Here is a 13,284-nt window from a genome sequence, read left to right as displayed (position 1 = left end):
GCTTACTACCTGTAAGAATAAGTAAGAATAAGTTAAGGATAGATTCATGGGGATATTTTTGGTGCCCACAGTACATAGAAGCTAAATCTTTGTTAATAATTAAAAACAATCACAATATTTATAATAAAGTGGGTCAATTATCATTACCAGGATGTTCTGTTTATTTTGAGTTGTTATAAATTTAACTTTTCTATACATAGTTTGACATTGTTAGTATTAATCAATGGTAGCTAGTGAGAAAGGGCAGTTGCTAGTTAAATGTTATTTTCAACCATGCCTCCTTTAAGCATTTTTTATATTGTCATTTACACTTGAAATGGAGGACGAGCCTGTTAAACAGTTAACTGCTCTTTGTTAGTTTACAGCAGCCATTAATTATTCGGAAAGGATTTGCTGACAGTCTGAATTTTATATAATGGAAATATCTGTGCTGATAGTGTAACTTTAGTTCATCCAACTGTATGCTGTCAGGGAATTAACTATACATTAAATTTATGCATTAATACATTTTAATTTCAAGCATTCAAGCAGTGCTCAGAAAACTGTTTTGGAGAAAAATATTGCTTCATTTGCTGTTAAAGATGATCTGATTGGCATCTGCAATTATAAATTAGAAAAATTAGAAATTGTGTACATAAAGAAAAAAATTATGAACAATCACTCTTACTCTAACTCACACACTTCCGTATTTAAAACTTTGTTATGAATCTTAAATGATTCACTGGATCAAATAGTGTTCTAATTACATTTGTGTTTGTGGGAGGATGTTAATTTTCTATTTAGTTAATTCACCATAAAAAGTGTATAATAACATATAACTATACCAGAACATTATTATTTATAGAATAATGTTGTAATACTGTCCTTTTCAATATTAACATATCTTACAATGTGGTGAAATGTATTGAATCAATAATCAGTAACTATTTCATTTTTTATTTGTGCTGTTGATTGTCTGTAATTTGGAATTCCATTAATAAAACTCTGTCACTAAAGATGACCATTTACAAAGTTTTGGAAATCAGAATTTGATTTTAATTTACTAGAAGTATTAGGACTTTCTCAAATTTGTGCAAATGCATTGGCCTAAAGGGTTTAACAAATGCGCTTCAGGCACATTGGAAACAAATCTGTTATAAAAGCCAACATATTGATATTTATTTCAAACAGGTATTATAAGAACAGCTTTACCAAACATGAATAGGGAAAACAAAGAAAATTACCATGTGATGATCCAGGCCAAGGACATGGCTGGACAGATGGGTGGATTATCAGGGACGACAACAGTCAACATCACCCTTACTGATGTGAATGACAGCCCACCAAGGTTCCCCCAGAGTAAGATTACTCAGTCTTTGTTTCTTGTGAAAGCAGATTTAACAACATACAGTAAGATATAATGTAAAAGCTTTGGAATTAAAGCTGTATAGAACAGATAATTATTAAGTTGTTTGTTTGTTAATTTGTTTATTTATTTTCTTTCTTGATACTGAGTGTTCTAAAAATACAACCCACTGAAAACATTATTATGAATAAGGGTTTTCAAAAGATAAATTATTAATATTGTTTATATATTTCAATTTTTACTTTTTATTTGCACTTTACCACCTGTTTGTTTTTTTAGATTCAAAAAAGTTTAAAAATATATATATATTTTGCATGAAGTACTCATATATACTGCTACTACATATCTCACTGCAAAGCTGTTTTAATAAATGTGAGAATGACAATGCAATTATTCTGAATAAACAGTGTGTTGAAATAATGTAGACACTAGCCTGATATGTACTGAGGAACTGAACATCTCTTCAGAAATGCCATTGTTTTAATTTTGTAAACAAATCCCACTGATAGATATCACAGTACAAAACAAATTGAAATGGTTTCTTTAGTCTTTAAGTTTGCATTATTTGTAAACAGAAAAAAATATTTCCCACAGATCCCCACAGATCTTTCATATGGACAAGACAATTTATTAAACAATCTCTGAACACAGGTTCATATCAGGTTGGCTTTACTGATTTGACTAAGCATGTTTCCCCAACAGATTGATGAAAAAACTCCCAAGGACCTGCTACATGTAACTACATGTAACAGGGTAGTTATTTTATTTTACAGTGACAGTCTTTGAACATGGAAGTACAACACAATCCATACCAAATCAGATTCTTTAGAATCAGAATCTTCATTAATTCAAAATTAAATATAACTACACTAATAAAATACCTTCAAAAACCTACAAAAAAGAACAAAATGCTGTATACAGATGGGAGGCACATTGAGAATCTTAAAACAGGACACTGTGCCTTAATATTCATGTTTGAAATGGCATTTATCTAGTGAGTATCTAGAGTTTAATTCTCCCCATTCACACCAGTATTATACTATACATACTATAGACTCCTGTCTCCAAATGTCAGTTTTAGCCATTAGTTGTAATTTAATTTTCCATTCACCTAATGGTTTTCCTTCTCCAGCACAGTGCATCACAAAACCCAGGATGACAATGCTGCAGTGTTGATTTAGAGGGAATTTATACACAGGTACTCAAGGCTGAACCATTAAATAAAAAGAGGCTAGGGAGGAATGCAGAAAATAACTGTATATTAACATATACACATCATTATTATATGAACAAACCACGAGGTACGTGATCTCAACCGTACATACAGATATACTGTAAAATAATAATGGACCATCAATTAATCTTCCTGTTTTCAATCTACTTGTTCTCATAAGTAGCATAGCTAAAAATAGACTATCTTTAACAAAATAAACATGAAACCTTTTCACAAATTCACTGTGCTGTAGTGCATTATATTGCTAAATCTCCATTAAAACATGCTAAGTAATAAAAGATTTCAAGAAAAATGCCCTAGAGTAATTCAATAATTATAGTAATAGTAATTAATTCTTAGAATTATAGAAATAAAATAATTTGTTAAAAATGTACACGTTTAGTTGTTTTTTCCCCATTACTAACAATAATAAATAAATAAAAATAGAACAAGTACCAAGTAATTTGGAAATGCACCTCACTATTTCTTTCAACCATTTGCTTCAAGGTTCCTACCATCTCAGCACATCAGAATCTGCAGAAATTGGAGCAACAGTTGGCAGGATTAAAGCGAATGATGCTGATGTTGGAGAGAATGCTGATATTCAATATAATATCGTTAGTGGGGATGGACAGGATCTGTTTAAAATTGTCACTGACAGATCAACACAGGAAGGTGTTATAACTGTGAAAAGGGTAAATCTTTTATATTTCATTAGCATTAGCCATTATGTTTAAAATATATGTTTTTACACGTTTCCCTTGTCCCCAGACTACTTTTTCTCAGCTATAGTTATGCATAGATAGAGAGGGGGAAAAAGATGTACAGAGAAGGTAATCTTCTAAATTGAACATATCATGTCCTATTAACTTTACAAAGGTGCTTAATTCAGTACGCTGTCAAGAGGTACTTATTCCCTCTTGTATTGTGTAATGCATCCATGTAATTTTTAAAATCTAGCTATAACTATTCCTTTCACTGTTGAGTCTGCCTTTTCATAACTACCCATAAATCATGCAGATCACTGGAGAATAAGGAAAGAGGAATATTTATTAACCACTTTGGATTAAAGATCCAGATTGAATATTTTAAAGCATAATTGATGTTTAAGGCATTTCTGCATAACCATTCTGATTTTCACAGTAGTATGTATTCAATTATACAATAGGCCAAAGTTACACTGTCATTTCCATTTTATTTGCTTATTTAGAATATTGAAATTGATAGAAACCAAGACCACATATGAGAGTATTTATCTTAATGCAGATGATATCCTTTTAGAATTCCCAATTACTGTTAATGGTACATTAAGTGTTAGCAAAAGCAGAACACTAAATCACTTAATATGCCTTTGTTCCTATTGTTTGTTTGCTTGTTTTGATTCTGCAGTGGCAATGTAATTTCACACTGTTTTGGTTACCAGATGTTTTTGTGTGTTCCAACCTTAATTTCTGAAATGTGGCAAATGTTCAGCCTCTGTTTACTGAAACAAACACCTTGTTTATTATTTTCTATTTATAGCAGTTGGATTTTGAAAATAAACGGATATACCTTTTAAAAGTGGAGGCTGTTAATACTCATCTTGATCATCGGTTCCTTCATCTTGGTCCCTTTAAAGATACAGCAACTGTGAAGATCTCATTGCAGGACATGGATGAGCCCCCAGTTTTTAGTAAATCCTTCTACGTATTTGAAGTGCATGAAGATGCTGTCCCTGGTAGTTTCATAGGAGCAATTACTGCCTATGACCCAGATGCTGCTAATCACCCAGTAAAGTAAGAAAAGTTTCTAAATACATTTTAGTGTTATTCTTAAATAGACTACTAACCTACCAGACTGGTCATTACAGATGATCAGTTTAGTGAACTACATTACTTTTTCTCTGTGAGCTAATTTCTCCTTTAAACGATTGTTGTTTATAAAGTGATTAATAATCCGTTATAATTCCAAAGTCAGAAACAGAATAGTCAAAGTAATAAATGGTTTTGAACAAAAAATAATTATATTTTAACTAGGTTTAGGTTTAAATTCAAGGTTGTTTCAGTTGTTCCAAAGAAAACATGACTGTGAATAGCAATAAGAGCAGTAATCACACTGCTGAGTATTCCTATGTATGCACATTTACCTGTAATCCTTATGGGCAAACTTTGCTGAGGGATAGGCTGAGGGAATCTGGGATTTGTTTTAATTCACTGGGCCAAAGCAAACTTTAATGCCATAGTTCAGATATAATAAGTAATGGTAGAATAATCCAATAATTATTTTAAAATATTATATGAATTGTGTTTTAACAATCTAAGTTTTTACAAAGTAGTTCATCACACCTGAAGAAGGCTTCATGCCCGAAACGTTGTGTTTTCTTTCTTCTCTTTTCAGCATGGAATAAACGTATTACTTGTTCCTAAGTGTTTACAAATGTCCATTTATATCTTTTAAAAATGCCTAGATCATAGAAAGATTATCAGAGCTGAATTTAAATTAATTAAATATAATTGTCTGTGAAATTATTTGTGGCATAATAAAAATGAGACATTCCATATTGGTAGTATAACCAATTGGTAGTTATATTGGATTACAAAAAAACTAATGGAAATATTAGTGCATAGTTTAAAAAGAGAAGGACTCTACTATTTTTAACATATGGTTGATTGACTATTGCCTGCTTGCAAGAAAATAACCATATCATTATTTGTATTACAATATCAAAATATAAAGGAATGTCAAAACTGAACTGACAATAATACATCATAAAATTGATTCTTGTTTTGCAGGTACTCTGTTGACAGACATACAGATTTGGACAGATTGTTTGATATTGACTCTGGAAATGGTTCAATTTCAACATTACAACCTCTGGATCGTGAAATGTCAAAGTGGCAAAATATATCCATTGTTGCCACTGAAATAAGTAAGTTTAATGAAATTAAACTTTATTTTTCACCTTTAATTTACAGTAGTTATTCAACAAGTATACTGTAGGTAAATTTATTCTTTAGAAGGGTTTGAAGGTTTGCACATCTGATATGGGACGGGATGTGTAAGATACATATGTTTTTTTAAGAATTAAATAACCATATAGGCAAGTGGATGTGCAACACTTGTGAAAGCTTTTTCAAAATGTTTTTTGAGGAAGGCATGTTTTAATATAAATGTTTTGTCTGTTGTCTGGTGAGCTTGTTGTGAACTTTAAACATCAATCATAATTTTTGCTGTGACTTCTTTTACCTTTGTGAAGCAAACCAACTGTGTGTCAGATAAGGTTCTTAGTGAAGCTTGTGAATCCAGATACAGTAGGTTCTTGGTGGCTGTAACCTTTATTAGGACATTCCTTATAGCTGATGCATGATCATAAAGTTAAAAAAAATCATGACTTTCAAAAGGTGATGGAATAAGTATTGGTACAATTTCAATTAACTGTCAAATTGTCAAGTAATGGAATAAAATTACCTATGCTGAGACATTTAATCACATATCTTGTTTCAGATAATCCCAGACTGACCAGCCGTGTTCCAGTTTTTATTAAGGTTTTGGATGTCAATGACAATGCTCCAGAATTTGCTATGTTTTATGAAACCTTTGTTTGTGAAAATGTAAAATCTGGACAGGTGAATGCCTTGTTGATTTTTTTAATCTGACTAGGATAAATATATTAAGCAATGATTTTTTAAATAAATTAAATGATTTTTCACTGTAAGCCAATCACATTGTAAAGCTGCAATATGCAGTATGTCCACTTAAACGTTTGCATAATAAATGAATTTGGAAAGCATTCTTTGACACATAATACATTCTACAGCTAATTGTGGGTGTTGTGCAAAAATGTTATGCAAACACTTTGAATACATATTGATTAAACAAGTCAGATATATGTACAGTAAGGAAAATCATATTAAAGTTTTCTATTTGCATAGATTGATTTAACAAGTCTTCTGTTTTATTTACAGTTGATACAGACTATAAGTGCTGTTGACTCAGATGAACCTCTCATTGGCCACAAATTTGCCTTCAGTCTCAGTACCACTAATCCCAACTTTACAATTTTTGACAATGAAGGTAAATTTAACTGGTATATATATATCAACACCAATAATGGTCTATTACTGATGCTGTCCTCCAATTATTGATTTCAGCAAAACTCATGAGAATGTATGAAACATAACTCTTAGTTATAATGTACTTTGTTATGTCTAATTATATATTTCAATTATAAGAAGGACCAAAAAAAATCCACATGAATTTGAATTTTGAATTTTCGTTAAACTGTTATTACATGAGTGCTGTATTATGTGACATTTTGCTGACTGTGCAATTATTCAAATTATTTCTAGATAACACAGCTAGAATTCTGACAAGAAGAAGTGGATTTAGTCGACGTGAAATGAGTTATTACCTTCTGCCTGTTGTTATATCTGACAATGACTATCCTATCCAGAGTAGCACAAGTACATTGACTATCCGAGTGTGTGCATGTGACAGCAGAGGCAACATGCAGTCCTGCAATGCTGAAGCTCTGATGCTGCCTGCTGGTCTCAGCACTGGGGCCTTAGTTGCTATCCTGCTCTGCATCATTATTCTTCTCAGTAAGTATTTGCCTAGTTGCATTATAGCCCTATCATTATAACCTTTAATAATGTGTAACCTCCTACACATATGGTAAATGGCAATTAGAACTAAATTAGGTGGTCATAACAGTATGATTCTTGGGGATATTCACCATGGATTTTACACACATAAGACAATATAAATAAGACTAGCCAAATATTATGATAGTTTAAACTGTAGATTATACAGTAAATCAAGTGAATGCATGTAAAACAGTAAAACAGATTTATTTTTATGTGCAATTTTGACCATTATATTTCAAAACACATACAGTACAGTATTGCTGCTTTGGAAAAAGTCTAGAGAACAACATGCAGATTATTGTTTTTAAAGGAATAACAAGCTAACAAGTTAGAGAACTAAAGATTTTTAGTCCTGAACAGAGACCAAAACAAGGGATTCTGATTTATCTATTCACAATCCTTAACCTTAAATCCTCCTAATCAAGTCAACCCATAAGGTTTCTTCAGATTTAACATGAAACAGGAACACGAACATGATGACTCAAGTGCAAAGTATGATTTAAGTGCAATTTTTAACTTCTGACTCTCAAAGTGACTGAGGGATTACATGATCATAGGTCACGATCATCCTAGAAATAGATAAGATTATTCATTGTGTGATTGCATCAAATGGACAATATTTCAAAATAATAGAAATAACAAACATGTTAAAGAATATAACTAGTAAAAAGGCATTTACCACAAAATAAAAGGCCATAAAGGCATTTTATTTTAACAGAGGTATCTATTCTCCAAATTGAAGCAATTTATTGATAATGTAAGTCCTGGTTGCATATTATCACAGTTTTTTTTTGCTAATTAAGCAGTAAAAATGTCCTTCTCAGACTGGAGTTGGACTAAATTCCAGCAGCAGTGTCAGTGCCTTATAATGAAAGTGTTTTTATGAATAGCTATTGATGGTATACTGATTACTAAATTAGCTTTCAGATCAGTTCCACTTCAGTGCCTTGATTAACATGTTGCACTTTTGGACAGAAACCATTTTAGTCAATTATTTGATGACACCCATGGTTTCTACAGGGCCCTAATATTAATGTAAGATCTTTATAGTTCTAAAAGGAGAGAATTAAGTGTTCTTGTGAAGCACAGCTTGAGCCAAATTGTTAATCATGTAAAATCTAAATAAATTATAACGATGAATGGTTCGCACTCAATTTCTGATAACACAAATGGAGTTAACACAAATAAGCAGGCTTGACCATCCAATCCATAATATCTGCTAATTTAGTAACAGCAGCTGCCTATCACTTTCTGATACTTGTCAGACTGAATATGTATAATGGAAAAAATTAAGTGAAACACAACTTGAAACATATTGCATTTACCAAAAAAAAAAGTCTGAAAAACCCACATTAATCTTTGGGAAACTCACAGAAAACAGGCACATACACTCAACCTGAATCTTCAATTTGTAATTTCTAATTATTTCACAGAGCAGCAAACAGTTGTCTTGAAGACCTTTACCTGTCTTCAGCATCATCTGAATTGAGGAAAATTAACCATGGAAAACACTACTAGTGTGTAGTTGCCATAGTTTTTGACAGTTTCATTTTAGTGTGATTTGCGGGCTTGAAAAATGTATGACCCTATGTGTCTCAAAAGAACTATCTGACAGCCGCTCATTATATGCTGGTAGTCTTGCTTGACTGCTTGAAGAAGGATCTTATTTACCCCTTTTTATCATCTACAGGAGTCCATTCATCTGTATCAGCAGCACATCTCACAATAGGATACTGGTGATCTAACACAAACTCTGCTGCTCTGCTGTTCATAGGTTGCATTAGTTCAGTATAGAAAAGGATGGTGGTTCTGGTGGAATACCAGGACAAATTCACATCGCAGAAACAAATACCCAAATTTGTAGTTTTTCATTAAACTCCAGTGCACTCTGGAAATGCATGCTTCCTAACTTCCTAACTGTGGTTTTTCTTAAATTACTCCACATAATTAATTGAATTCTAAACACAATATGTTTTTAATAACTAAGATTCTCAGAATTGATACACATATAGTATAAGCTATTCTTTCAATTATATTTGTCAGAGAATACCAATAATTTATTTGAGGTTATTTTTAAAGGAAAATCATTTTGCTGATTCCTTAACATTAACACAAACCTGCAGGCTGTTCCACCAATTTTTAGTTGCAAGCTGATTGTTTCCCATTTGAGAATTCATGAGTTTCCTAAACTTTATGCATAGGTTTTGAAGTATATTCTTGTGTTTTTGTTTTTGCAGTTATAGTGGTTCTGTTTGCAGCCCTGAGGAGGCAAAAGAAAAAGGAGCCTCTGATCATCTCCAAAGAGGATGTCAGAGACAACATTGTCAGCTATAACGATGAAGGGGGTGGAGAAGAGGACACCCAGGCCTTTGATATTGGGACTCTGAGAAATCCTGAAGTGATGGATGCTAACAAGCTACGAAGAGATATAATCCCAGAAATGTTATTTCCTTTCCGTCGGACATCTCCTATTAAGGATAATGCAGATGTCAGAGACTTTATTAACAGTAGGCTACAAGACAATGATATGGATCCAACAGCTCCTCCTTATGATTCACTTGCTACTTATGCTTTTGAAGGAAATGGATCTATAGCAGAGTCATTAAGCTCACTTGAGTCAGCTGCAACAGATGGTGACCAAGATTATGATTACCTAAGTAACTGGGGACCTCAGTTCAAAAAACTAGCAGACATGTATATAGGGAAAGACACTGACAAAGAGACTTAGCTCTGAACAGCAAGATTTAACAGCTGCCCTGTGAAAAAAAAAACAGAAAAACTCTTCTGACTCTTAAATCCGTGGAGACTTGAATATTGTTTTACAAAATTTAATTTTTTTTTCACTTTCTGCTTTTTTTATTTTCCTTTTTTGTAATTGGTGAAGATGCCTTTCACAATTTAGGACTTTGTGAAATAGGTGTGGACAATGTGTTTTATATCTAAGACAAGAATGATAGTAGTATTGTTTACGATCTGTGTTTATGAAAAAAAAATCTAATCTTCTACTTAAGACTGGATTTAAAAATTGAACTGTAAAACATGTTTTAAGATGATTGATCTATTTAATTATTTCCTGTTTTGTTTTATAAACAATGTAAATGTGAAAGGTTGGTAAGGTTTTAATGTCAAAAACTGTGATTTAGGTTTATCAACTAGACGTATACAATGTCATGAGGATGTGTATCCTATAGAATTATTGTCATATACTACACATATGTTGTCTGAATGCTAAGTTATATTGTTTTATATTTATATTTTTATATTTATTTTAATAAAAAATTGTACACATACATATGGTTTATGTTTTTTATTAGCTACAAAGTTGATGAATGATAATATTTTTTTATTGTTAATAATGACAACCTTTTTTTTATCAGGTTTCCAAGGAGTGGAAGTGAAAGTATTTTAATGATGGAAAAAAATTGTTGTCTGCAAATTGAAAACCATTTCAAAATCACACTACACAAAGGGAATTAAGACCTGAAAAAAAATCCTAAGAAAGTACTGCATTAGAAAGTTGCAGAGCTGTAACTCTAGTAGTAATGGAATATAAATATGAGGAAATGGCAATGTTATTTGTCTATGGTGTTGATAGTTCGAAAGGGGGACAATTCTAAGCTTGCACTTCTGTTCTCTTATGTACATTATACTCACCTTCCCTCAACCCCATCTTCTCCCCTCCATCCGTCTCCCTGGTTCATTCCTCACAATTCTAGTTTTTTTCTGGCACGTCTGACCATAAGTCTATGTCATTTCGTCAGTGAGACAATTAATAATATCAAATATTGAAATGTTAAGTACAATGTCTCTTAATACTCATGCTCCTATCTCATTTTAATTAAACTGGATGTTGTAAACATCTATTAAGGTAATTATATGACTTATGTATTTTAATTAACCTTAGTCATTTCACTATATGTTGCATTAACAAAACCTAAATATAGAGTATAACAGGACACTCTATACAATATTCAGTTAGCTATAAGTGAAACACACACTCAGCCTAAATTCTGTCCTGACCTTTTCCATTAATTATTACAGGGAAAACCTCCCACTTTAAGTGGATGGATAAATTTTACCCACACTCCTGAATCCTCCATATTTACATTCTTCTTTATGGGGAAAATACATAATTTCTATATGTAACCTTTTGGTTCCTAACCATAATATATACAGTAACAAGAAACACCTGTATCATGGAGGAAGAAAGTGTATAGGTTTCAACAATGTTGGTGGTAAGCTTGTTCCAGACTCCCACAAAACAAAGTCAATTGACTTCAAACCTAGCATTGTAGTTAGTTACAATTGACATCTGATGCAGTGACTGTTTACTGTACACGCTCCCTGTGTAAACCTAGATGGCTATCAGACTGATTTTGCCAAACACCCAAACTGTCTCTGTCTATGGAACAATTGAATGATTGAAAACGTAGGTGATTTCATGAATAACTTAATATACTTTTGAACTTGGTAGTTCAAGACTACACCCAAACTTCAGATGTTGCATTACAGGTAGTAGTAACATGTGAAATATTAGCATTGAATCGTTGCAAGCTTGATGAAATGAAACCCATAACTTCAAAACATGATTAATCAAAACATGTTTGACTAGTTAATTCCAGATAAGTCTTGATTTTGTGACAAGACACTTTAAATAATGTGATAACAATGATATGTGAACCAAGAAGTAGCTAATTGCTCTGTTTGTCTAAAAATTAAAACTGACTTTTGACAAACCTATGCAGTACAATAGTTTGACCTGCAAAAACCTATAATCTTGGAAACTGAAACTTGCAACTGAATTTAAAATTTAAAGAAAATTTAATTTTCTTAATTTAAAGTTTTTGTTTTGTCAGGAGCAAAAAGTCATAGTGCCTTTATTTGGAACTCATTGCATTCATATTGTTAGTTTGACATTCAGGCCTATACCCTGATGTAGAAAATTTAATAAAGCATAATTAAAATAAACATGATGCAGAGAAGACATCTTCTATTGTGGGTGCATTTCTATACATTTATAATCAAACTACAAGTGTAGTTTCTTTTTTTCATTTCATACATATACTGACCACTCCAAATTACGTAACACCAGTAAAATGAAATTGTTTGATTCATACCTTTTATATGGTAAAATTCATGACTAATCGGATAAATTGACTATTTCTTACTGGAAATGGAAAAGTAATCATAAATAATTTCTATTTAAATTTATGCACTTCAAGAAAAGTTATTTGTATATCCTACAGAGATATTATACAGAAATATAAGACTAAACTGCTTATGAGATAAGGTTGTCTGAAATACACATAGCATTGAGGAAGAAATCATTACATCACCATGCCCACTTTCTCTATATTGTTACTCTGGAAAGCACTTTTGAATGAAATCTAATCAGGTGTCAGTGAAGCGAAACAGAATGGAAAATATCAGATGCAGTTTGGTGGGTTGTAAATTGGATGTAGCAGTTGGAATGTGTTTTTCTGGACTGAGAATTTCGGAAAACCTTTACTTACCTTAGCCAAAAATTTGGAGGCAGTAAATAGAAAAAAACTCACAAGAACAAAGCTTTTTGTTTACTAAATTCGTATATGTATAATCATGGTGCATGCAATTAACTTGAGAGTATTTCAATTACTTCCTCAGAATTAACCTTTCACATTTTGAACTACATCCAAAACAGTACCTTGCAGTGACAAATTACTGGCATTTTTAAATTATTCCCATTCCTTTAATTAACAAAAAGTGATTCTATACACAGATGTGAAATACTGGTATGTGGCTTTAGGAGAAAGTATAAGGCAAAGTAAATAAAATACACTTGTTTTGAATGTTTCTACTTTACAGAAAGTTTTGTTGTATTTCTTTCAATGATGCTCAAAGTTTTTACTGTCTATTCTTGTTCAGTAAAACAAGAACAGATTGTAAATGTAATGTAGGTCTAACTTTAAAAAGCCAATAAATGCACTATTTATTAATAACGTTATAAACAAGTACTGTATATATTTACAATAACATTTAACATGACATCATATATTTAATAACAGTAAAAATAACAAGTAAATATAACATTAATGTTCAATTATTATTATACAATCAGTTTA

At 31.7% G+C, this 13,284-nt stretch overlaps 1 protein-coding gene across 1 annotated transcript in view; it reads left to right on the top strand.

The window, feature by feature from the left end:
- Positions 1–10,473, top strand: part of LOC148657545 (cadherin-10-like) — a 52,957-nt gene extending 42,484 nt beyond the window's left edge. Inside the window, exons 5-12 of the mRNA XM_088643970.1 lie at positions 1,171–1,338; positions 3,066–3,253; positions 4,080–4,333; positions 5,330–5,466; positions 6,042–6,163; positions 6,503–6,611; positions 6,887–7,138; positions 9,421–10,473. Coding sequence (XP_088500096.1) covers positions 1,171–1,338; positions 3,066–3,253; positions 4,080–4,333; positions 5,330–5,466; positions 6,042–6,163; positions 6,503–6,611; positions 6,887–7,138; positions 9,421–9,911 — 1,721 coding nt within the window. The 3' untranslated portion in view covers positions 9,912–10,473. The remainder of the gene's footprint in view (positions 1–1,170; positions 1,339–3,065; positions 3,254–4,079; positions 4,334–5,329; positions 5,467–6,041; positions 6,164–6,502; positions 6,612–6,886; positions 7,139–9,420) is intronic.
- The last annotated feature ends 2,811 nt before the right edge of the window (positions 10,474–13,284 follow it).

The sequence above is a fragment of the Lepisosteus platostomus genome, chromosome 8 (genome assembly GCF_059453375.1).
Source record: "Lepisosteus platostomus isolate fLepPlt1 chromosome 8, fLepPlt1.hap1, whole genome shotgun sequence".
Classification (NCBI taxonomy): domain Eukaryota; kingdom Metazoa; phylum Chordata; class Actinopteri; order Semionotiformes; family Lepisosteidae; genus Lepisosteus; species Lepisosteus platostomus.
The sequence above is the reverse complement of the archived record's forward strand: the minus strand, read 5'-3'. Positions and strand labels throughout refer to the sequence as shown.